Source organism: Haematobia irritans, chromosome 5 (assembly GCF_050003625.1).
Source record: "Haematobia irritans isolate KBUSLIRL chromosome 5, ASM5000362v1, whole genome shotgun sequence".
Classification (NCBI taxonomy): domain Eukaryota; kingdom Metazoa; phylum Arthropoda; class Insecta; order Diptera; family Muscidae; genus Haematobia; species Haematobia irritans.
In genome coordinates, this window is record NC_134401.1 from 118084614 (window position 1) to 118111070 (window position 26457).

At 27.0% G+C, this 26457-nt stretch overlaps 1 protein-coding gene across 11 annotated transcripts in view; it reads right to left on the reverse strand.

Annotated features, from left to right (window-relative positions):
• Positions 1–26457, reverse strand: part of LOC142238382 (uncharacterized) — a 119909-nt gene that overhangs the window by 21606 nt on the left and 71846 nt on the right. The window contains exons 1-2 of one of the 11 annotated variants that reach the window (XM_075310004.1): positions 15913–16113; positions 15792–15846 (exon numbers count right to left, since the gene is read on the reverse strand). The exons of 6 other annotated variants lie outside the window; for them this stretch is intronic. In XM_075310004.1, the coding sequence (XP_075166119.1) occupies positions 15792–15846; positions 15913–16068 (211 nt within the window). In that variant the 5' untranslated portion in view covers positions 16069–16113. Of the gene's footprint in view, positions 1–4564; positions 4715–8118; positions 8280–12450; positions 12646–15791; positions 15847–15912; positions 16114–22207; positions 22534–26457 lie in introns of those variants that run through there. 4 more of the 11 variants (XM_075310007.1, XM_075310011.1, XM_075310015.1 and 1 more) reach the window with 4 other exon arrangements.

The window sequence follows — 26457 nt, forward strand, 5'->3', positions numbered from 1 at the left end:
GAAGTACCTTTTAAAATGAGTTCGGACTGTGCATTAGAAATTTTATTCTATCTATGTTGAAAATCCACAGTTGTGCTTTCTCGCGATTATTTAATTTAAGGAAAAAGTTTGTTCGGATTGGCTGTCGTTGTTACGAATTATGGTCTTCAAAGTGGTTCTTTGGTATTTTGACCTATTGCCGGTGAAGCGCCATCTTGAGATATTTGAGATCTGCAAGTATTTTAAGTTAGCAAATTTTGATCTATATTTTTCCTAGAGCTAGACCGAAGAATCGGCTTCGGCATTTAGCCAAAAATCGAAAATCGGCCTCTTGACGCCGAAGGCCGATTATGGATTTTGGTCGACTTTCGGTCAAGTTCTAATTGGTCTATGGTTTGATATAGCGTGTGTCCCAATTTTCATCCGATTTGCTTAAAATTTAAAATCTTGAGATCCAAGAGGAACTATGCCAACTGACAACAAAATCAATGATAGAAAGAAATTCAGAAATATAATTTTTTCTTACAAGTCCTCAAAAGGACCAAAATGGAAAAAAATTTGAAAATTTTACATGTTTTACAAAATTCTGAAAAAAATAACGTTACTTTTCAAAAATAGCAACATATTAGTTTTTTTTTTAAGATGAAAACTAACAAAAAAATGAAAAGTTGACAAACTATCTCAATAGCCGTGGGGACCAACGTTAGAGACCTGTCAGTAGGTTCCGTTTCACCCGATTTGCCTAAAATTGAAATCTAGAGGTATTTTAGAACCACAAATATATGTGCCGAAAATGGGGTGTATCGGTCCATGTTCTGGTATAGTCGCCATATAGACCGATCTCCCGATTTTACTTTTTGGGCTTCCAGGAACCGTATTTTTTATCCGATTTGTCTGAAATTGGAAATCTAGAGGTATTTTAGGACCTCAAATAGGTGTATCGAAAACGGTGTGTATCGCTCCATGTTTTAGTATAGCCCCCATATACTCGTCAACCGATCCCCCGATTAGGGGTGTTGGGTTTCTAGAAACCGTAGTTTTTATCCAATTTGCCTGAAATTTTAAATCTAGAGGTTTTTAGGACCACAAATAGGTGTGTCGAAAATGGTGTGTATCGCTCCATGTTTTGACATGGCTCCCATATAGACCGATATCCCGATTTTACTTCATGGGCTTCTAGAAAACCTAGTTTTTAGCCGATTTGTCTGAAATTGGAAATCTAGAGGTTTTTTAGGACCATAAATTTGTTTTCAGAAAATGGTGTGTATCGGTCCATGTATTGGTATATACACGCAAAGAAAGAAAACGTTTGGAAAACGTGTACCGAAAACGTTTTTCTTTTGTTAGCGTTTTTTTTGAATTTTAAACTTTTATCACTAAAAAAATTGGTTTGTTACAAATTTTTATTTTTTCAATAAAAACAAGTATATACGGCCGTAAGTTCGACCAGGCCGAAGCTTATGTACCCTCCACCATGGATTACGTAGAAACTGCTACTAAAGACTGTCATCCACAATCGAATTACTTGGGTTGCGGTAACACTTGCCAAAGGCACGGTATCTCAAAACTTCCTAACACCGTCTTCTAAATTGCAAGTTAGTTCATACGTGGTACATATTAGACAAGAAAGGTATATATAGATAAGTCTGCAAATAATTACGAATCGATATGGACTTTTGCGCGGTAACTAGAGAGCCAGAATCGAGATATGGGGGTGGCTTTATATGGGGGCTTTGTACAATTATGAACCGATATGGACCAATTTTTGTGTGATTGGGGACCAGTTTATCTGAGGGCTATATATAACTATAGACCGATATGGACCTAGTTTGGCATGGTTGTTAGCACCATATACTAGCACAATGTGCCAAATTTCAACCAGATCGGATGAATATTGCATCTCCAAAAGGCACCGGAGGTCAAATCTGGGGATCGGTTTATATGGCGGCTATATATAATTATGGACCGATATGGACCAATTCCTGCATGGATGTTAGAGACTATATACTAACACCACGTACCAAATTTCAACCGAATCGGATGAAGTTTGCTCTTCCAAGAGGCTCCGGAGGGCAAATCTGGGAATCGGTTTATATGGGGGCTGTATATAATTTTGGACCGATGTGGACCAATTTTTGCATGGTAGTTAGAGACCATACACTAACACCATGTACCAAATTTCAGCCAAATCGGATGAATTTTACTCTTCCCAGAGGCTCCGGAGGTCAAATCTGGGGATCGGTTTATATGTGGTATATACAATTATGGACCGATGTGGACCAATTTTTGCATGGTTGTTAGAGACCATATACTAATAACATATACCAAATTTAACCGAATCGGATGAATTTTACTCTTCCCAGAGGCTCCGAAGGTCAAATTTGGGGATCGGTTTATATGGGGGTATATATAATTATGGGCCGATGTGGACCAATTCCTGCATAGATGTTAGAGACTATATACTAACACTACGTACCAAATTTCAACCGAATCGGATGAAGTTTGCTCTTCCAAGAGGCTCCGGAGGTCAAATCTGGGGATCGGTTTATATGGAGGCTGTATATAATTTTGGACCGATGTGGACAAATTTTTGCATGGTTGTTAGATACAATATACTAACACCATGTACCAAATTTCAGCCAAATCGGATGAATTTTACTCTTTCCAGAGGCTCCGGAGGTCAAATCTGGGGATCGGTTTATATGGGGGCTGTATATAATTATGAACCGATATGGAGCAATTTTTGTATGATTGGGGATCGGTTTATCTCACCTAGTTTGGCATGGTTGTTAGCACCATATACTAGCACAATGTGCCAAATTTCAACCAGATCGGATGAATTTTGCATCTCCAAAAGGCACCGGAGGTCAAATCTGGGGATCGGTTTATATGGCGGCTATATATAATTATGGACCATATGGACCAATTCCTGCATAGATGTTAGAGATTATATACTAACACCACGTACCAAATTTCAACCGAATCGGATGAAGTTTGCTCTTCCAAGAGGCACCGGAGGTCAAATCTGGGGATCGGTTTATATGGGGGCTATATATAATTGTGGACCGATATGGACCAATTTTTGCATGGTTATTAAAGACCATATATTAACACTACCTACCAAATTTCAGCCAAATCGGATCCCATATGCTTCTCTTAGAGGCTCCGCAAGCCAAATCTGGGGGTCCGTTTATATGGGGGCTATACGTAAAAGTGGACCGATATGACCCATTTGCAATACCATCCGGCCTACATCAATAACAACTACTTGTGTCAAGTTTCAAGTCGATAGCTTGTTTCCTTCGGAAGTTAGCGTGATTTCAACAGACGGACGGACGGATGGGCGGATGGATGGATTTCACCACGACCCAGAATAACATACTTTATGGGGTCTTAGAGCAATATTTCGATGTGTTACAAACGGAATGACAAAGATAATATACCCCCCATCCTATGGTGGAGGGTATACAAATTATTTTTGAACCAACAACACAGTCCATTTCGTTTATATCAAGCACTGTTCTTTTCTGTCTTTAAAAAGACACATTTTCATAATAAAAATTTAATATAGTAGTATGTAACCTTTTCGGGATCTTCCGAACATATCTGAAATATATGTAAAAAAAAACTTTTTGGTGTTCGGTCGAAGCAGGTATCGAACCCAGGACCCAGGCTCGTGGGCGCCGCAAACTATGCTATAGAAATATAACTTATAACGATAATTTTTTATTGATGACAATAACAGCTACTTAGCCTAGTGGATAGCGTGTTGGATTACAAACTGTATGGTCCTCGGTTCGATTCTCCGTCCAGGCGAAAGGAAAAATTTTAAAAATTTGTAAAATTGAATAATTTCTTCTACATTGTTTGCATAACAGAAAAAGGTGATAAGAACTAAAAAAAACCTCGAGGAAGTGAGAAAGATGTGAGGGAAAATGCAATTAGCCAGGTTTAGGCTTATATAAATCGTGATTTTTTGTAAGGCCGATTTCACTTCTTGAGGGTATTGTAGGCGCACTATCATGAAAATTGCTTGAAACTGAATGGAAAAATTCAGATTTTAGCTCTCGTATCCATTTGAATAATGGATTTTGCACCCACCCCAACCATGTTTCAAGATCAAAATGTTATTTTTGGATGGTGACCATGTAACATGTTTGTCGCAACCATGTCATTTTCTCGGAAATTATTAATCTGTTTTCGGCGAGCATTTTGCTCTTGAAACATGTTTGATCATATTCCTTTTCTGCGTGTATATTTCAAATCAAGGCGCTATTTAATTTTTTTGTTGCACACTTACACGAGATGTTTATGATTCTTCTAAATCTCAAATAAAACTGGTTCTTATAAATGTAGAATCTGATCTAGTCTTCATAGGTAGAATATTTAAATTTATCTTCGGGAAGCGTATTGGTTGAACTGATCTGCTTAGGAGAATATCTGTTATCAAACCCCCTTGAAATTCTATGTATTATCAAGTAATCCACCACGACGAAGAGTTTTCAAAGGAAACTATTATATTTGATTCATGGTGGTGGGTATTTAAGATTCTTGCTGCATATAATTGTTTTATATAAATTATTACCATTATCTTTAAGAAATACCTTGAATATTAGGTATTTAAGTATTGTGATTGTTGCCAAAAATAAACACAGATATAAAATAAATACCGCAAGTGATTGATCCATATTATAATAAAATGTCTTTTTCTTTAAAATATTCTGTTGTAAAAATTATTGAAAATATATGTAAAAATATTATTGAACAGCCGGTATGCAAGACGATGGGGGTTACAAGAGTTACAAAATGCACTAAGTCTGATAAAATTGCGAAAAATAGCATAGGGTTTAGATTTGTAAAGGCTCCATGGAAAGATAAGATATAATTGAAGACTTTCATTATTTACATTTAATAGTTGTCATGGAAAAAAACTCCAATCTAAAATAGCCACTGATAGACAAGCACTTAGGTTTTTCATAAAGGCCACCTCTTATATATATTTTTTTTTATAATTCATTTCATTAATGTATAACTTCAACATTACAGTAGAAAGATTATACAACACAGCAAAAAGAAATACGTCGTCCGAAAATTGAACTTAATTATACTTCACATTTTGAGATTTCTACAAAGCGTTGTTAAAACCAGGAAAATTTAATGCCCTGGTATAATTTTTAACTACAACTCATAAAATTGCACCCTATCATAGACGGAAAAATGAACTAGAAGTAAAGAAAAACAAGTATATACGGTAGTAAGTTCGGCCAGGCCGAATCTTATGTACCCTCCACCATGGATTGCATATAAACTTGTACTAAAGACTGTCATCCACAATCGAATTACTTGGGTTGCGGTAACACTTTTCGATGGCACCGTCTTCTCAATTGTAAGTTAGTCCATACGGGGTATATATTAAACAAAAATAAAACAAGGCCGATTAAATACGTATATAATTCAGTTTGACAAAATTTTCTAAAGAAATGAAATTTTGACAAAATGTTCTATAGAAATAAAATTTTGACAAAATTTTCTATAGAAATAAAATTTTGACAAAATTTTCTATAGAAATAAAATTTTGACAAAATTTTCTATAGAAATAAAATTTTGACAAAATTTTCTATAGAAATAAAATTTTGACAAAATTTTCTATAGAAATAAAATTTTGACAAAATTTTCTATAGAAATAGAATTTTGACAAAACTTTCTATAGCAATAAAATTTTGACAAAATTTTGTATAGTAATAAAATTTTGAAAAAATTTCCTATAGAAATAAAATTTTAACAAAATTTTCTATAGTAATAACATTTTGACAAAAATTTCTATAGAAATAAAATTTTGACAAAATTTTCTATAGAAATAAAATGTTGACAAAATTTTGTATAGTAATAAAATTTTGACAAAAATTTCTATAGAAATACAATTTTGGTAGATTATTTTTGACAAAATTTTCTATAGAAATAAAATTTTGACAAAATTTTCTATAGAAATAAAATTTTGACAAAATTTTCTATAGAAATAAAATTTTGACAAAATTTTCTATAAAAATAAAATTTTGACAAAATTTTCTATAGAAATAAAATTTTTACAAAATTTTCTATAGAAATAAAATTTTGACAAAACTTTCTATAGCAATAAAATTTTGACAAAATTTTGTATAGTTATAAAATTTTGACAAAATTTTCTATAGAAATAAAATTTTAACAAAATTTTCTATAGTAATAACATTTTGACAAAAATTTCTATAGAAATAAAAATTTGACAAAATTTTCTGTAGAAATAAAATGTTGACAAAATTTTGTATAGTAATAAAATTTTGACAAAAATTTCTATAGAAATACAATTTTGGTAGATTATTTTTGGGGATCGGCTATATATAATTATATACCGATATGGATCAATTTTTGGCATGGTTGTTAGCGGCCATATACTAGCGCAATGTATCAAATTTCAACACGAACTAAATTACAACCGGATCGGCGGAATTTTGCTCCTCCAAGAGCTCCAGAGGTCACATCTTGGGATCGGTTTAATTAATATAATTATGGACCGATATGGACCAATTTTTGCATGGTTGTTAGAGATCATATACTAACATCACGTACCAAATTTCAACCGGATCGGGTGAATTTTGCTCATCCAAGGGGCTCCGGTCGTGGGTTCGATTCCTGCTACGACCGAACACCAAAAAGTTTTTCAGCGGTGGATTATCCCACCTCAGTAATGCTGGTGACATTTCTGAGGGTTTCAAAGCTTCTCTAAGTGGTTTCACTGGAATGTGGAACGCCGTTCGGACTCGAGTATAAAAAGGAGGTCCCTTGTCATTGAGCTTAACATGGAATCGGGCAGCACTCAGTGATAAGAGAGAAGTTCACCACTGTGGTATCACAATGGACTGAATAGTCTAAGTGGGCCTGTTACATCGGGCTGCCACATAACCTAACCTAAGGGGCTCCGGAGGTCAAATCTGGGGGTCGGTTTATATGGGGGCTATATAATTATGAACCGATATGGACCAATTTTTGCGTAGTTGTTAGAGACCATATACGAACACCATGTACCAAATTTCAGCCGGATCGGATGAAATTTGCTTCTCTTAGAGGCTCTGCAAGCCAAATCGGGAGATCGGTTTATATGGGGGCTATATATAATTTAACCGATGTGGACCAATTTTTGCATGGTTGTTAGAGACCATATATTAAGACCATGTACCAAATTTCAGTTGGATTGGATGAAATTTGCTCCTCCAAGAGGCTCCGCAAGCCAAATCTGAGCGTCGGTTTATGTGGGGGCTATACGTAAATGTGGTCCGATATGGCCCATTTTCAATACCATCCGACCTACATCAATAGCAACTACTGATGCTAGGTTTCAAGTCGATGGCTTGTTTCGTTCGGAAGTTAGCGTGGTTTCAACAGACGGACGGACATGCTTAGATGTACTTAGAATTTCAATACGACCCAGAATATATATACTTTATGGCGTCTTAGAACTATATTTATATGTGTTATAAACGGAATATACCCCCATCCTATGGTCGAGGGTATAAAAATCATTGGAGCCAAATCATGATCATTTTAACCATACTATAGTTCATTCTTACTATTTTCGGGAATCGTAAGAAAAGTTTCTTTTGCTTTAGTTCATATTGAACTTATGTCTACGGTCATTGGACTTGTACTCAAACAAAGGAAAATTGCACAGGACTGTGGCAAAAATTAGAAAAAAAATAATAAAATTTAACTACAAACAAATAATTCTTTTTGGAAAAAAGTATGTTAAATTTAATGTTAGTTTAATTACGGAATTTTTTTCGGTGTGTAGTCATGGCTTTTAAGAGCTTTTGTAATTCAGAAATGAAGAAGTCCATAAGACTCAATTAATGTAATTTAATTTATTTAGAATTGAGTCCAGTTAGGATTTAATTTAATTGATTTTTATTTAATTAATTTTAATTTAATTTTTACCATCGTCAAACGGAAATTTTGCCGAATTCGAATATCGAAATATGGGGGATACAATTCTTTGCTATTTTGACATTCTAAATTCATAACCCTATTATGTATCTCTCATGTAAAGTGAAAACTCTGTACAACTCACACCATTTTGGTTTCTTTGTGCATGAACATTGAAATATTTACCATTATCTCTGTATATTCTGCGAGCTTTAATACATTTATGAATTATAATTAGAAGAAATCCCAAATATAAAATGGTTATTGCAAATAAGAAATCCATTGTATTGAATACACTTTGAACATTGAAATTCAATTCAATTTTTATTCCTTTCGTATCCGATTAAAAAACTACACTAAGTTATTGTCGATTTGCAGAAACTACAGAATGATCAGAATTTCCAAAGTCAATTGAAAGATAAGATATGATGGCTACTGTAAATTGGTAGAATAGCAACAATTACAAAATTCACAACACAGTCAAAGTCAAGAAAATAAAACAAACATTACAAGTATAATAGAGCTAGACATTTAACTCAATTAATGTTTTCGAAATCAAGTCCTTTATAGGATTTGTAAGAAATCTATATACACAGAAAAAAGTAAGCTATGTTATGAGAAAAATGAACTAAATTGAACAAAATTCCAGCAAAAAAATTTGGAAGGCACAACTTTAAAAGCACTCTCAAAAATATCCCCCCAAAGAGGTTCTTTATTTTAATAACCCACACACAAATTTTTTCTGATCCAATCACAAAATTAATTGATCCCATTAATATTTTGAAGACATTTCAACTTCAATCACGAAAATGATGGTATCAATCAATGTTGGGCGTTAAACATATACTTCATTAAAAATTAATTGATTTCATTAGCAAATTTCAATAAATTTTTTAATTGATTCAATTAAATTTTTAATCGATGTTGATTGCAAAATTTCCTTAGTAAAAACGAAACTATTTTCAATCGTTATACAAAATTTAAATCACTTGTTATAACTATTTTTAAAACTTTTTAGTTTTATTCAAAAATTGATTGTTTCCAAAAAATTTAATTAAAAAGTAAAAAAAACAAAAATATTCATAATTTTTTAACTGACTTACTCTTTCGAGTTTGATTAAAATGTTAATTGTATCAATTAATTTTTTAATTGGAAATTTAAAAAATTTCCTTCGTTGACGTAATTGACTTAATGTTTCTAGTTTGATTAAAATGTTAATTGTATCAATTAATTTTTTTAATTGAAAAGTTTTCAACTTCAATCAAATTTTTAATTGGGAATATTTTGGTGATATTTTTTCTGTGCTGGAAGTTCTTTTAATTCAATTTTATTTGAAGTGACTGTTTTCATATGTTCAATGGCTAATTTTAACTGTTTTTGTTTCATATATTTTAAAAAGAGAGTAATACATAATAAAATAATACAAATTATTTTGATTTTGTAAAAAAAAAAATGTGAAACCTTTCTAGAAAAATTGTGAATTTTTGAAAATGTTTTAGGTCAAAGGTTTCAGACAAGCCTTATAATGCATTAAAAATCATAAAAAATTATAAAATGTTAAATTAATCGCTTCTGCGCCAATTTTGCATCATTTCCAGATCAAAAAAGACCATTTTTCACTACATTTTTGGAATCGTTTTTTTGCTGGGTTGTATTTCAAATTTTGGAGGGACCTCTACTATTTGAAAATTGAAGGAAAGTTGTCCTATTTTCTTGAAATTTTCAACGAAGGAGTGGTTTCTAAACTAAATTTAAGTGTTCGATATGTTGCTGGGGAAGAAGACGTCCTTTTTTAAGAAAATAAGATGAAATGTAAAATTTTGAAAATTTATTTTTAGGTAGTCAACTATCTAAAAATAAATTTTCAACTTTCCCCAACTTTGCTCGATGTATTTTTTTAAAAATTGTGGAAACCCTTAACATATCCGATTTACTTGAACGTGGGGAACGTGGGGAGAGCTTATGAAATTAATAAATGGTACATGATTTTTTGATATTTGCGAGGGGAGGGGGATCTTCCGACAAGTTACAAATTTAGGGCACACAATTAGTTATTCCACAGAGAAGTAGGAGAATGATCGGTGACCACGGTTGCCACAATTGGCAGATTTTTTACTGTTTGGCAGATTGGTAGTATGTGCAAAAAATTCCTCTCCACTAAGATGTGCTTCACAAATTTTCTATAGAAATAAAATTTTGACAAAATTTTCTATAGAAATAAAATTTTGACAAAATTTTCTATAGAACTAAAATTTTTGACAAAATTTTCTATAGGAATAAAATTTTGACAAACTTTTCTATAGAAATAATATTTTGACAAAAAAAAAATTTTTTTGACGAAATAGAAAAAATATTTTGACAAAATTTTCTATAGAAATAAAATTTTGACAAAATTATCTATAGAAATAAAATTTTAACAAAATTTTCTATAGAACTAAAATTTTGACAAAACTTTCTATAGAACTAAAATTTTGACAACATTTTCTATAGAAATAAAACTTTGACAAAATTTTCTATAGAAATAAAATTTTGACAAAATTTTCTATAGAACTAAAATTTTGACAAAATTTTCTATAGAACTAAAATTTTGACAAAATTTTCTATAGAAATAAAATTTTGATAAAATATTTTATAGAAATAAAATTTTGACAAAATATTTTATAGAAATAAAATTTTGACAAAATATTCTATAGAAATAAAATTTTGACAAAATTTTCTATAGAAATAAAAGTTTGACAAAAATCTCTATAGAAATAAAATTTTGAAAAACTTTTCTATAGAACTAAAATTTTCTGTAGAACTAAAATTTTATATAGAACTAAAATTTTGACAAAATTTTCTATAGAAAAAATTTTCTATGGAACTAAACAAAATTTTCCATGGAACTAAAATTTTGACAAAATTTTCTATAGAAATAAAATTTTGACAAGCTTCTCTATAGAAATAAAATGTTGAAACATTTTCTATAGAACTAAAATTTTAACAATATTTTCTATAGAACTAAAATTTTGACAAGATTTTCTATAGAACTAAAATTTTGACAAAATTTTCTATAGAAATAAAATTTAGACAAAATTTTCTATAGAACTAAAATTTTGACAAAATTTTCCATAAAACTAAAATTTTGACAATGTTTTGTATAGAACTAAATTTTTGACAGCATTTTCTATAGAAATAAAATTTTGACAAAATATTCTAACATATAGAAATATAATTTTGACAAAATCTTCTATAGAAATAAAAATTTGACAAATAGAGGTTTTTTGGTAGTTTCCGGTAAATTTTCCTCAGAATTTTGGTAGATTATTTGTGGCTCAAGTGGCAACCGTGTACGTGACACAATTTCAGTACCTAAGATTAAACTTTCGTGGGAGATTATCCGATTGAATTGAAGGAAATATGGAGTGTTTTACGCTCGATAAGTAGGATACTTAATTTTCGAGTATTTTCGGGTATGGTAGATTTATTACTGCTTGGTAGAATTTCCAAAAACATCCTCTCCCACTAAGAGATAATTCCCAAATTTCCTATAGAACTAAAATTTTGACAAAATTTTCTATAGAAATAAAATTTTGACAAAATTTTCTATAGAACTAAAATTTTGACAAAATTTTCTATACAACTAAAATGTTGACAAAATTTTCTATAGAAATAAAATTTTGAGAAATTCTTCTATAGAAATAAAATTTTGAGAAATTTTTCTATAGAAATAAAATTTTTACAAATTTTTCTATAGAAATAAAATTTTGAGAAATTTTTCTATAGAAATAAAACTTTTATAAAATTTTCTAAACTAAAATTTTGACAAATTTTCCATAAAACTAAAATTTTGACAAACTTTTGTATAAAACTGAAATGTTGACTAGATTATTTTTGGGTCAAGTGGCAACCGTGTACGTGACACAATTTCAGTATCTAAGATTAAACTTTCGTGGGAGATTCTCCGATTGAATTCACAGGATATATAGAGTGTTTTTACGCTAGATAAGGAGGGTACTTAATTTTCGGGTATGTTTAGGGTAGCAGTACTTTTGCTTGATCAACCATACTTGAAATTCGCAGGAAAGATTGAGGATGGTCTAACGACTGGAATACAGTACACAATTATTGCATATTTTGCCCAACTCTCGATTTTTTTTAATTCACACAGAACATAGAAGAAATAAAGTATTTGATTTATTGCCGAACTCTGAGTGGGGAGAGATACTACTCCATTGCGCTACACATTTAAAACTCCACTAATTTTGTCCAATTTGACTGAAATTGAAAGGTGATGTAAGGGGTAGCCTAGAGATCGTAATCGAAATTGAAACGTCGGCCTCTTTCACAGTATTTTGAATTAACAATATCTTTAGAATCACAATATAATATGGGCGAACATACAATAATGAAAAAGGTTGTGTAACATCAAGGCAACATATTTTTGGCGAAACGAAATCACGGTTAGTTTCAAAGATTCAATAATAGCAGTATTATTTTTCACATAATTCCTAAATTAGGAAAAACTACATTCTTACCACGACGTTGCCTTTCAGCGGAAATTCGTTTACGACGAGCCAAAAAAGTTACTCCAAAAATAAAGAAAAACATAAACAATGTCCATGCAAGGTACCATACAAGTGCCATTAATGATTCCGCGGCCATTTGCTGGTTTTAATTTTTGCGCGTCGTCAGAGAGAGAACAATATATTTGCTATACGAACTATGTTGGCAAACTGTTTTGAAATTAGAAGTGAATTTATCAAATATTTGCCACGAGAGAATTAGCAGAAAATGATAAGGGAATAATGACAGGTTAAATCAATAAATCATACAAATCAACATTTTATGAATCGATTATTAACGCGATTTAGTTTAAAGAGAAGCAATAGAGAACATACAAGGAATACTGGTATACAAGAAAGATCATAGCAATATGCAATTTGATAGAAATAACTCTAGCTAGAACGTCATTTAGCAAGAATAAAAGAAAAACATAAAACCTATAGTGTATGGAGAAAATTCCTGCTATTCTATTCTTCAATTTATCAGACACAAATATTTCTGCCATAACAAGGAATCAAGGAATCACTAAATTTGCTATAATTTTCTGGCACCTTCACCATACTAGTTTTCTTTTCAGAGAAAAGAAATTTTAAACAAAAGAAGATTTCATGTGACGCATGTTTCTTTTTTCCTAAGCAAATAAAACAAGTATATACGGCCGTAAGCTCGACCAGGCCGAATCTTATGTACCCTCCACCATGGATTGCATAGAAATTTGTACTAAAGACTGTCATCCACAATCGAATTACTTGGGTTGCGGTAACACTTGCCGATGGCAAAGTATCTTAAAACTTCTTTACACCGTCTTCTCAATTGTAAGTTAGTACATACGGGGTATATATTAAATAAAAGTAAAACAAGGCCGATTAAATACGTATATAATTCAGTTTGACAAAATTTTCTATAGAAATAAAATTTTGACAAAATTTTCTATAGAAATAAAATTTTGACAAAATTTTCTATAGAAATTAAATTTTGACAAAATTTTCTATAGAAATAAAATGTTGACAAAATTTTCTATAGAAATAAAATTTTGACAAAATTTTCTATAGAAATAAAATTTTGACAAAATTTTCTGTAGAAATAAAATGTTGACAAAAATAGTATAGTTCTATAGAAATAAAATTTTGGTAGATTAATTTTGGGGATCGGCTATATATAACTATAGACCGATATGGATCAATTTTGGAATGGTTGTTAGCGGCCATATACTAGCGCAATGTACCAACTTTCACCACGTACCAAATTACAACCGGATCGGATGAATTTTGCTCCTCCAAGAGCTCCTGAGGTCACATCTGGGGATCGGTTTAAATGGGGGCTACATATAATTTGGATCGATATGGACCAATTTTTGCATGGTTGTTAGAGACCATATACTAACAGCACGTACCAAATTTCAACCGGATCGGGTGAATTTTGCTCATCCATGAGGCTTCGGAGTTCAAATCTGGGTATCGGATTATATGGGAGCTATATATAATTATGGGCCGATATGTTAGAGACTACATACTAACACCACGTACCAAATTTCAACAAAATCGGATGAATTTTGCTCATCCATGAGGCTGCGCAGGTCAAATCTGGGGATCGATTTATATGGGCACTATATATAAAATGGATATATGGACCGATGTGGACCAATTTTTGCATGGTTTTTAGAGACCATATACGAACACCATGTACCAAGTTTCAGCCGGATCGGATGAAATTTGCTTCTCTTAGAGGCTCCGCAAGCCAAATCGCGGTGTCGATTTATATGGGGGCTATATATAATTATGGACCGATGTGGACCAATTTTTTCGTAGTTGTTAGAGACCATATACGAACACCATGTACCAAATTTCAACCAAATCGGATGAATTTTGCTTCTCTTAGAGGCTCCGCAAGCCAAACCGGGTGATCGGTTTATATGGGGGCTATATCTAATTATGGACCGATGTGGACCAATTTTTGCATGGTTGTTATATTAAAACCATGTACCAAATTTCAGCCGGATTGGATGAAATTTGCTCCTCCAAGAGGCTCCGCAAGCCAAATCTGAGCGTCGGTTTATATGGGGGCTATACGTAAAAGTGGTCCGATATGGCCCATGTGCAATACCATCCGACCTACATCATAACAGGGAGCCACCGTGGTGCAATGGTTAGCATGCCCGCCTTGCCTACACAAGGTCGTGGGTTCGATTCCTGCTTCGACGGAACACCAAAAAGTTTTTCAGCGGTGGATTATCCTACCCCAGTAATGCTGGTGACATTTCTGAGGTTTTCAAAGCTTCTGTAAGTGGTTTCACTGCAATGTGGAACGCCGTTCGGACTCGGCTAGAAAAAGGAGGTCCCTTGTCATTGAGCTTAACATGGAATCCCTTGTCATTGAGCTTAACATATTTGATTAAAATTAGTTAATTGAGTTGAATTAAATGAAATCAATTTACTATAACCAAATTTATTCATCTTCTCGGTCTGAGAAGGCTCGAGTACACAGAACATATATCACCAAAACATTTCTAATTGAAAAGCTAATTGAAGTTGAAAACGTAATTGATTAAACACCATGTAAGGAAAGTCTAATGTCGATCGGGGCGACTATATTATACCCTTTACCACTTTGTAGAGCACAATTTCTGATACCATTTCAAATCCTTCTACATTGTTGGGAGCTATATAATTTAAATCTGAACTAATTTTACAAAATTATTTTACATTTCTACAAAATTTCTAGACTTAAAATTTAAATTGGCTAACGTAAAATTGCATTTATGATTTATCAGGCTATGTATGGTCGATCACAATTTCTGATACCATTTCAGATCTTTCAACTTTGTTGGGAGCTATATAATTTAAATTTAAATTAAATTAAATTTACTAAAACTAAATTAAATTATTTGGACATAATTTTAATTTAATTAAAATTAAAATTAATAAAACTCAATTAAATTATTTAGATAAAATTTTAAAAATGAATTTTATATTAATCTACTTTAAATTAAAACTATCAAAAATATTTTAAAATAATTTAAATTAATATATAATTCATTTTTAAAATTCTATCCAAATTAATTAATTGAGTTTTAATAATTTTAATTTAAATTAAGTTAAATTAATTGCATTATATTCCTAGATAATTCATTTTAAAAAGTATGTCCAAATAATTTAATTTAGTTTTAATAATTTTAATTTAAATCATTAAAACTAACTTAATATTGTTTATAATAAGAAATGTACTTTCATTAAATTTAATTAAATTTATTATATTTTTAATTTTAAAAAAGTATTATCTATTTTAAAAATAATTGTTCTCATAATTCACATACCTTCTGTAGTGGCAATGGATTTGCGACAAATCCTTTTTCTTGCTACTAAAATCAGCTTTAGAAATATAAAATGTAGATATATTTAAACAAATTTTCACAATTGAATATTTATTAAACTTACTAAAATTAAAACATATAACAATAGCAATGAAAACGATGCAATCATATAAGCCGAAGGGTTATCAAAAATCTCCAAATCATCATTATCTCTCTTGTTGTTGCTATCGATATTTGTATGAAAACTTTCCCAGTTATTGTGAAATAAAATATGTGCCATCTTCTAATAATTGAATTTTCATTAATATTATATTATTAATAACTTTCTTGTTGTTTTTGTTGATAAAAATGAGTTCGTTTTAGTAATAGAAATGTTGTTCTTTTAACTTGACACAAGAAATACCAAATGTTATTCATTTTCTTATTTACTAATTTAACGAATTAGCCATGGCACTTAAAATATCATGTTGATTGTCGTACACATACAATCAAAAAGACGATTTGCAGATAAGATTGCCTTTAAATATAGTGTAGAGCAAGAGTAGGTCTCTAAAAGGTAAATATTGTGACTTTGATATGGTAGAATTGTTTTGAAGGGTATTTGAATTTTGTGCTTATATATATTTTTTGCTTTTATAAATGAGAATAAAACTTTATGTCAAATTTATGAGAAAGGGGGATGTTACAATGTAATATTTTTTTAAGGGAATTTTCTGTAGTTCATCTACTATCAGTTGTTAAATGTGTATATGTAGCTTCAAAATTTTGCGCAATGCAAAATATTTCGTGGAAACTTGGGACGTATAAACGGCAATCGAAATACGAGGGTTGTCTTTTATATTTCGAGATTAGAGAAAAAAATAAATACTTTTGGTGGGTTTGGCTAATCTTCAATACAGATGACTGCTGTTTACTTTCGGGCTCATTGACGGAGCTTCATCGCCAAAAAAATTAAATTTAAGTTCATCGATTGATCGACTGTTATGGAGTCGAAATCCAACTCGAAAGTTGTAAAAAATAATTGCACGAATATTTTTACGATTAAATTCTATTTTTGGGGCGAGATGAATCTTTTATGTTACTACTAACCATTCTCTTTGGGCTAGTGGTGTTCCAACATTTCCAACTATGTTTAGTCGAGAGTTAGAAATAATTTTATATAGAAATAAAATTTTGACAAAATTTTATATAGAAATAAAATTTTGACAAAATTTTATATAGAAATAAAATGTTGACAACATTTTCTATGGAAATAAAATGTTGACAAAATTTTCTATAGAAATAAGATTTTGACAACATTTCTATAGAAATAAAATTTTGACAAAATTTTCTATAGAAATAAAATGTTTACAAAAATTTTCTATAGAATTAAAATTTTGATAAAATTTTCTATAGAAATAAAATTTTGACAAAATTTTCTATAGAAATAAAATTTCTATAGAAAAATTTTCTATAGAAATAAAATATTGACAAAATTTTCTATAGAAATAAAATTTTGACAAAATTTTCTATAGAAATAAAATTTTGACAAAATTTTCTATAGAAATAAAATTTTGACAAAATTTTCTATAGAAATAAAATTTAGACAAAATTTTCTATAGAAATAAAATTTTAACAAAATTTTCTATAGAAATAAAATTTTGACAAAATTTTCTATAGAAATAAAATTTTGACAAAATTTTCTATAGAAATAAAACTTTGACAAAATTTTCAATAGCAATAAAATTTTGACAAAATTTTCTATAGAAATAAAATTTTGATAAAATTTTCTATAGAAATAAAATTTTGACAAAATGTTCTATAGAAATAAAATTTTGACAAAATTGTCTATAGAAACAAAATTTTGACAAAATTTTCTATAGCAATAAAATTTTGACAAAATTTTCTAGAGAAATACAATTTTGACAAAATTTTCTATAGAAATTAAATTTTGACAAAATTTTCTATAGAAATAAAATTTTGACAAAATTTTCTATACAAATAAAATTTTGACAAAATTTTCTATAGAAATAAAATTTTGACAAAATTTTCTATAGCAATAAAATTTTGACAAAATTTTCTATAGAAATAAAATTTTGATAAAATTTTCTATAGAAATAAAATGTTTACAAAATTTTCTATAGAATTAAAATTTTGATAAAATTTTCTATAGAAATAAAATTTTGACAAAATTATCTAAAGAATTAAAATTTTGATAAAATTTTCTATAGAAATAAAATTTTGACAAAATTATCTATAGAATTAAGATTTTGACAAAACTTACTATAGAAATAAAATTTTTTGACAAAATTTTCTATAGAAATAAAATTTTGACAAAATTTTCTATAGAAATAAAATGTTGACAACATTTTCTATAGAAATAAAATTTTTACAAAATTATCTATAGAAATAAGATTTTGACAAAACTTACTATAGAAATAAAATTTTGACAAAATTTTCTATAGAAAAAAAATGTTGACAAAATTTTATATAGAAATAAAATGTTGACAACATTTTCTATAGAAATAAAATTTTGACAAAATTATCTATAGAAATAAGATTTTGACAAAATTTTCTATAGAAATAAGATTTAGACAAAATTTTCTATAGAAATAAGATTTTGACAAAATTTTCTACAGAAATAAAATTTTGACAAAATTTTCTATAGAAATAAAATTTTGACCAAATTTTCTATAGAAATAAAATTTTGACCAAATTTTCTATAGAAATAAAATTTTGACAAAATTTTCTATAGAAATAAAATTTTGACAAAATTTTCTATAGAGATAAAATTTTGACAAAATGTTCTATAGAAATAAAATGTTGACAAAATTTTCTACAGAAATAAAATTTTGACAAAACTTACTATAGAAATAAAATTTTGACAAAATTTTCTACAGAAATAAAATTTTGACAAAATTTTCTATAGAAATAAAATTTTGACAAAATTTTCTATAGAATAAATTTTTAACAAAATTTTATATAGAAATAAAATGTTCACAAAATCTTCTGTAGAAGTAAACCTTTTTTCTATAGAAATAAAATATTGACAAAATTTTCTATAAAAATAAAATGTTGACAAAATTTTCTATAGAAACAAAATGTTGACAAAACTTACTAAGAAAAAATTTTGACAAAATTTTCTATAGAAATAAAATTTTGACAAAATTTTGTATAGAAATAAGATTTTGACAAAGTTTTCTATAGAAATAAAACTTTGACAAATTTTCTGTACAAATAAAATGTTGACAAAACTTACTGTAGAAATAAAATTTTGACAAAACTTATAACAGAAATAAAATTATGACAAAATCTTCTAAAATTTTAACAAAATAGAAATAAAATTTTGACAAAATTTTATATAGAAATAAAATGTTGACAACATTTTCTATGGAAATAAAATGTTGACAAAATTTTCTATAGAAATAAGATTTTGACAACATTTCTATAGAAATAAAATTTTGACAAAATTTTCTATAGAAATAAAATGTTTACAAAAATTTTCTATAGAATTAAAATTTTGATAAAATTTTCTATAGAAATAAAATTTTGACAAAATTTTCTATAGAAATAAAATTTCTATAGAAATAAAATTTTGACAAAATTTTCTATAGAAATAAAATTTTGACAAAATTTTCTATAGAAATAAAATTTAGACAAAATTTTCTATAGAAATAAAATTTTAACAAAATTTTCTATAGAAATAAAATTTTGACAAAATTTTCTATAGAAATAAAATTTTGACAAAATTTTCTATAGAAATAAAATTTTGACAAAATTTTCAATAGCAATAAAATTTTGACAAAATTTTCTATAGAAATAAAATTTTGATAAAATTTTCTATAGAAATAAAATTTTGACAAAATTTTCTATAGAAATAAAATTTTGACAAAATTGTCTATAGAAACAAAATTTTCTATAGCAATAAAATTTTGACAAAATTTTCTAGAGAAATACAATTTTGACAAAATTTTCTATAGAAATTAAATTTTGACAAAATTTTCTATAGAAATAAAATTTTGACAAAATTTTCTATAGAAATAAAATTTTGACAAAATTTTCTATAGAAATAAAATTTTGACAAAATTTTCAATAGCAATAAAATTTTGACCAAATTTTCTATAGAAATAAAATTTTGACCAAATTTTCTATAGAAATAAAATTTTGACAAAATTTTCTATAGAAATAAAATTTTGACAAAATTTTCTATAGAGATAAAATTTTGACAAAATGTTCTATAGAAATAAAATGTTGACAAAATTTTCTATAGAAATAAAATTTTGACAAAACTTACTATAGAAATAAAATTTTGACAAAATTTTCTACAGAAATAAAATTTTGACAAAATTTTCTATAGAAATAAAATTTTGACACAATTTTCTATAGAAATAAAATTTTGACAAAATTTTCTATAGAAATAAAATGTTCACAAAATCTTCTGTAGAAGTAAACCTTTTTTCTATAGAAATAAAATATTGACAAAATTTTCTATAAAAATAAAATGTTGACAAAATTTTCTATAGAAACAAAATGTTGACAAAACTTACTAAGAAAAAATTTTGACAAAATTTTCTATAGAAATAAAATTTTGACAAAATTTTGTATAGAAATAAGATTTTGACAAAGTTTTCTATAGAAATAAAACTTTGACAAATTTTCTGTACAAATAAAATGTTGACAAAACTTACTGTAGAAATAAAATTTTGACAAAACTTATAACAGAAATAAAATTTTGACAAAATCTTCTAAAATTTTAACAAAATTTTCTATAGAAATAAAAGTTGACAAAATTTTCTATAAAAATAAAATTTTGACAAAACTTACTATAGAAATAAAATTTTGACAAAAGATTCTATAGAAATAAAATTTTGACAAAATTTTCTATAGAAATAAAATGTTGACAAAATTTTCCATAGAAATAATATTTGGACAAAATGTTCTTTTTCTAGCAAAAACTGGTAGATTTTTTGCTGTGTGGTAGATTGGTAGAACTATTGTTGATTTGCTAAATTTTTCAAATTATTTCTGTAGAAACAAAGTTTCTACAGAAATACAATTTTGACAATTTTTTCTATAGAAATCAATGTAACAAAATTTTCTATAGAAATAAAATTTTGACAAAATGTTCTACGAAATAAAATTTTGACAAAATTTTCTATAGAAATAAAATTTTGACAACATTTTCTATAGAAATAAAATTTTGACACAATTTTCTATATAAATAAAATTTTGGCAAAATTTTCTATGGAAATAAAATTTTGACAAAATTTTCTATAGAAATAAAATGTTGACAAAATTTTCTATAGAAATAAAATTTTGAAAAAAAAATTATAGAAATAAATTCTTGACGAAATTTTCTATAGGAATAACATTTTGACAAAATTTTAGATTTTTTACTGTGTGGTACACAGAACAAAATTTCATGAAATTTTTTTCAAATAATAATCTTAATTGAGTTTTAAAAAATACTCAATTAAATACTTAATTGATTCAACAAATGTTTTAATTTAAACAAAAATCAATAACAAAAATTAATTATATAAATTAATTTTTTAATTGGATCAATTAATTTTTTAATTCATACCATCATTTCTGTGATTGAAGACATTTAAATTAAAAAAATAATTGGATTAATTAATTTCGTGATTGAATCAGAAAATTTTTTATGTTTAAAGTTGTAAAACTATTGATGATTTGGTAAACTTTGCAAATTATCCTTCACAAAGTTTTTATAGAAATACAATTTTGACAAATTTTTCTATACGAGTATAAATAAAATGTTAACAAAATTTTCAATAGAAATAAAATTTTGACAAAACTACTATAGAAATAAAATTTTGACAAACTTTTTTAGAGAAATAAAATTTTGATAATGTTTTCTAGAGTTTTAAAATTTTGACGAAAGTTTCTACAGAAAAAAATTTTGACAATATTTTCAATAGAAATAAAGTTTTACTAAAGTTATATAGAAGTAAAATTTTATCAAAATTTTCTTGAGAAATAAAATGTTGACAAAATTTTCTATAGTTGTAAATTTTGACCAAATTTTCTACAGTAATAAAATTTTGACAAAAGTTTCTAAAGAAAAAAATTTTTGGCAAAATTGCTTCAAGATAACATTTTAAAATTTTTTGTAGTTTTTTTTTGGCACTAGTGGCAACCGTGATTGGTACCCCCTCGTGTCATATATGTCAGTTATCCTGGTTGATGATATGTTTTGACATTATTATTTTGACATGAAAATAGATTTTGTATACAGTCATTATCAATAAAAGAAGCATCTTGTTCCAATGTGGATGCAATCCATAACGAATATTTCCATTTAGTGAATGCCACTAATTCTCGAATCTTAGATCTCTCATTATGTAAATTATTTATTTTATTTTTTAGTTCCTTTTTTGAATAAATAGTACTATGTGGTCATTCATTCATTCATTTACCTCTAGCTTGACAAGGTCGACGGCGACGGTGTTGTTGCAATTGTGGACTCCAGTATTCCAGATAGATCCACATAGAGAAACGTAAACAAAAGCAAACGACAGCACATGATAAAAATATCATAAAAAATGCCGATAAATACAATAAAACGTCTTTCATTTTTCACACTTTAAACTTTCTCAGCACGTTTAGTTCTTTCTTGTACAACTTAATTATGTTTGAATTATTAAGAAAAAAATATTGCGTTACAATTTGTTGATAAAAATAAAATTCAATAATCCAATAAAATTCTTTTAGAAATAAAATGATAATAAAAAATTCACTTTTCTTCCCACTTTTGTCTTTGATGGGGAGTTGTGCGTTATTGAAGCGATTTTTAAAATAGAATAGAGAAATATTCTTTGGTTATTATCATCAAACTGAGGTTTCGTTTTCATGTTTTTTTTTTGTTTTGTGAATTTTCTTCAAAACAAAACACATAGGCTCGCACACACCTATATCCATATAAATCACACGTTACTCAAATGTTTGTTATTTTCTTATCTTTTTATTTTATATATTTCAACAACTACCTGTTCATTTTGACTCTTGCTGTTTTTTAGTGTTGGTTGATGTTACTTTGGTGCCCCTGAGGCAAGAAGGTGGAAGACGGTAGCTATTGTGTAAAATGGTGCGCAAAAAATATTATCGCTCATACTACAGTAGGCATTAACCGGGCCCCGAATGCCAACGAAATATTATAATTAATACAAAAAGGGACTGAATTCGATTAGGCGAAAGCTCACATACACCAAATTTTTAATTGAAACATTTTAATGGAAATATGCCATCAATATTTCAATTTGAAAAAATACTAAATTCAAAAATTCTAATTCAATTATATTGAACACGGTAGCGAAAGGGCTATATAAAATGCATGACCCTCTGTATGCAAGAAGGGAATTGTAGCCATATTACGACGAGCTAAACCTGGAATCGGACAGCACTCATTGATAAGAAGTTCATCAAAAAATATATTTTGCAAAATTATATTTCTAAGAAATTTTGTCAAAATTTTATTTCTATAGAAAATATTGTCAACATTTTATTTGAATAAGAGTTTCGTCAACATTTTATTTCTGTAGAAAATTTTGTAATTTTTTTTTCTGTAGAAAATTTTGTAAAACTTTTGTTTCTATATAAAATTTTGTCAAATTTTTATTTCTATAGAAAATTTTATCAAAATTTTAATTCTATAGAAAATTTTGTCAAAATTTTATTGCTATTGAAAATTTTGTCAAAATTTTGTTTCTATAGACAATTTTGTCAAAATTTCATTTCTATAGATAATTTTGTCAAAATTTTATTTCTATAGAAAATTTTGTTAAAATTTTATTTCTATAGAAAATTTTGTCTAAATTTTATTTCTATTGTAAATTTTGTCTAAATTTTATTTCTATAGAAAATTTTGTCAACATTTTATTTCTATAGAAAATTTTGTCAACTTTTATTTCTATAGAAAATTTTGTGAACATTTTATTTCTATAGAACATTTTGTCCACATTTTATTTATATAGAACATTTTGTCAAAATTTTATTTATATAGAACATTTTGTCAACATTTTATTTCTATAGAAAATTTTGTCAAAATTTTATTTCTATAGAAAATATTGTCAAAATTTTCTTATATAGAAAATTTTGTCAAAATTTTATTTATATAGAAAATTTTGTCAAAATTTTATTTCTATAGAAAATTTTGTCAAAATTTTATTTCTATAGAAAATTTTGTCAAAATTTTATTTCTATAGAAAATTTTGTCAAAGTTTTATTTCTATAGAAAATTTTGTCAAAATTTTATTTCTATAGAAAAATTTTTCAACATTTTATTTATATAGAATATTTTGTCAAAATTTTATTTATATAGAATATTTTGTCAAAATTTTATTTATATAGAAAATTTTGTCAAAATTTTATTGCTATAGAAAATTTTGTGAAAATTTTATTTCTATAGATAATTTTGTCAAAATTTTATTTCTATAGATAATTTTGTCAAAATTTTATTTCTATAGAAAATTTTGTCAAAGTTTTATTTCTATAGAAAATTTTGTCAAAATTTTATTTATATAGAAAATTTTGTCAACATTTTATTTCTATAGAAAATTTTGTCAACTTTTATTTCTATAGAAAATTTTGTGAACATTTTATTTCTATAGAAAATTTTGTCCACATTTTATTTATATAGAAAATTTTGTCAAAATTTTATTTATATAGAACATTTTATCAACATTTTATTTCTATAGAAAATTTTGTCAAAATTTCATTTATATAGAAAATTTTGTCAAAATTTTATTTCTATAGAAAATTTTGTCAACATTTTATTTCTATAGAAAATTTTGTCAACTTTTATTTCTATAGAACATTGTGTGAACATTTTATTTCTATAGAAAATTTTGCAACATTTTATTTCTATAGAAAATTTTGTCAACTTTTATTTCTATAGAAAATTTTGTCAACATTTTATTTCTATAGAAAATTTTGTCAAAATTTTACTTCTATAGAAAATTTTGCTAACATTTTATTTATATAGAACATTTTGTCAAAATTTTATTTATATAGAACATTTTGTCAAAATTTTATTTCTATAGAAAATTTTGTCAAAATTTTAGTTCTATAGAAAATGTTGTCAAAATTTTATTTCTATTGGAAATTTTGTCTAAATTTTTTTTTATAGAAAATTTTGTCAAAATTTTATTTCTATAGAAAATTTTGTCAAAATTATATTTATATAGAAAATTTTGTCAACATTTTATTTATATAGAAAATTTTTCAACATTTTATTTATATAGAAAATTTTGTCAAAATGTAATTTCTATAGAAAATTTTGTCAAAATTTTATTGCTATAGAAAATTTTGTCAAAATTTTATTTCTATAGAAATTTTTGTCAAAATTTTATTTCTATAGAAATTTTTGTCAAAATTTTATTTCTATAGAAAATTTTGTCAAAATTTTATTTCTATAGAAAATTTTGTCAAAATTTTATTTCTATAGAAAATTTTGTCAAAATTTTATTGCTATGAAAAATTTTGTCAAAATTTTATTTATATAGAAAATATTGATTTATTTTGAGGATTTTGCATTTTTTTTTTATTTTGGAATTAAGAAAACATTGTTTACTTTGAAGTATCTGTTTTATTTCTATAGAAAATTTTGTGAAAATTTTATTTCTATAGAAAATTTTGTGAAAATTTTATTTCTATAGAAAATTTTGTCAATATTTGATTTCTATAGAAAATTTTTTCAATATTTTATTTCTATAAAAAATTTTGTCAACATTTCTAATATGTCTTTTTTTTAATCTTTAGATTTAAATTAAAAGCGCTTCAAATATTGATCTATTTTGAGGATTTTGCAATATTATTTTTTTGTTTGTTTTTGGAATAAAGAAAACATTCTTTATTTTGAAGTATCTGTTGTCAAAATTTTATTTCTATAGAAAATTTTGTCAAGATTTTATTTTTATAGAAATTTTTGTCAAAACTTTTAGTGCTATAGAATTTTTTTTCAAAATTTTAATTCTAAGGAAAATTTTGTCAAAATTTTATTTCTATTGAACATTTAAATTAATTATTTTTTTTAAGTTATAGAGGAATCTATGAGATAATGCCTTTCATTTGATTTGCAAACTCATTTCTGTACTCCAATAGCATCGAGAAATTTTACTTCTCATTTCGGGCAATTTGTTGATAAGTGCTTCGAATCGTATAAAAATGGTGTTGTAGAAACCATAGTCAAGTAGGAAGATGGGTTTATATTTGAGGACCTAAAATACCTTTAGATTTCTAACTTCAGGCAAATTGGATAAAACTGCTGGTGTTTGAAGGCTCAATAAGTCATATCGGAAGATAGGTTTATATGGGCTCTATACCAAAACTTAGACCCATACACACGTATTGAGAGTGCTAAAATACCACTTGATTTAAAACTTCGGGCAAATCGGAATAAATTACAGTGTATATAGACACTCACGAAATTTAATTGGAGGGGTCGGTGAATTTTTTGCAGACAAAACACGAATCTGTGCCAAATGTTAGAACGATAGGAGTTTGTAGCGTGCTTACAACAGACAGACGGAAATAATTCATAAATATACTTTATATAGTCGGAAATTGTTCGATGTATTACAAACGGATTGGTACTAACATATGGCGGTTGGTATAAAAATTGCTTTAAAACGCATTGAAATTATTAAAGTTCACTACAAAAATTAATATT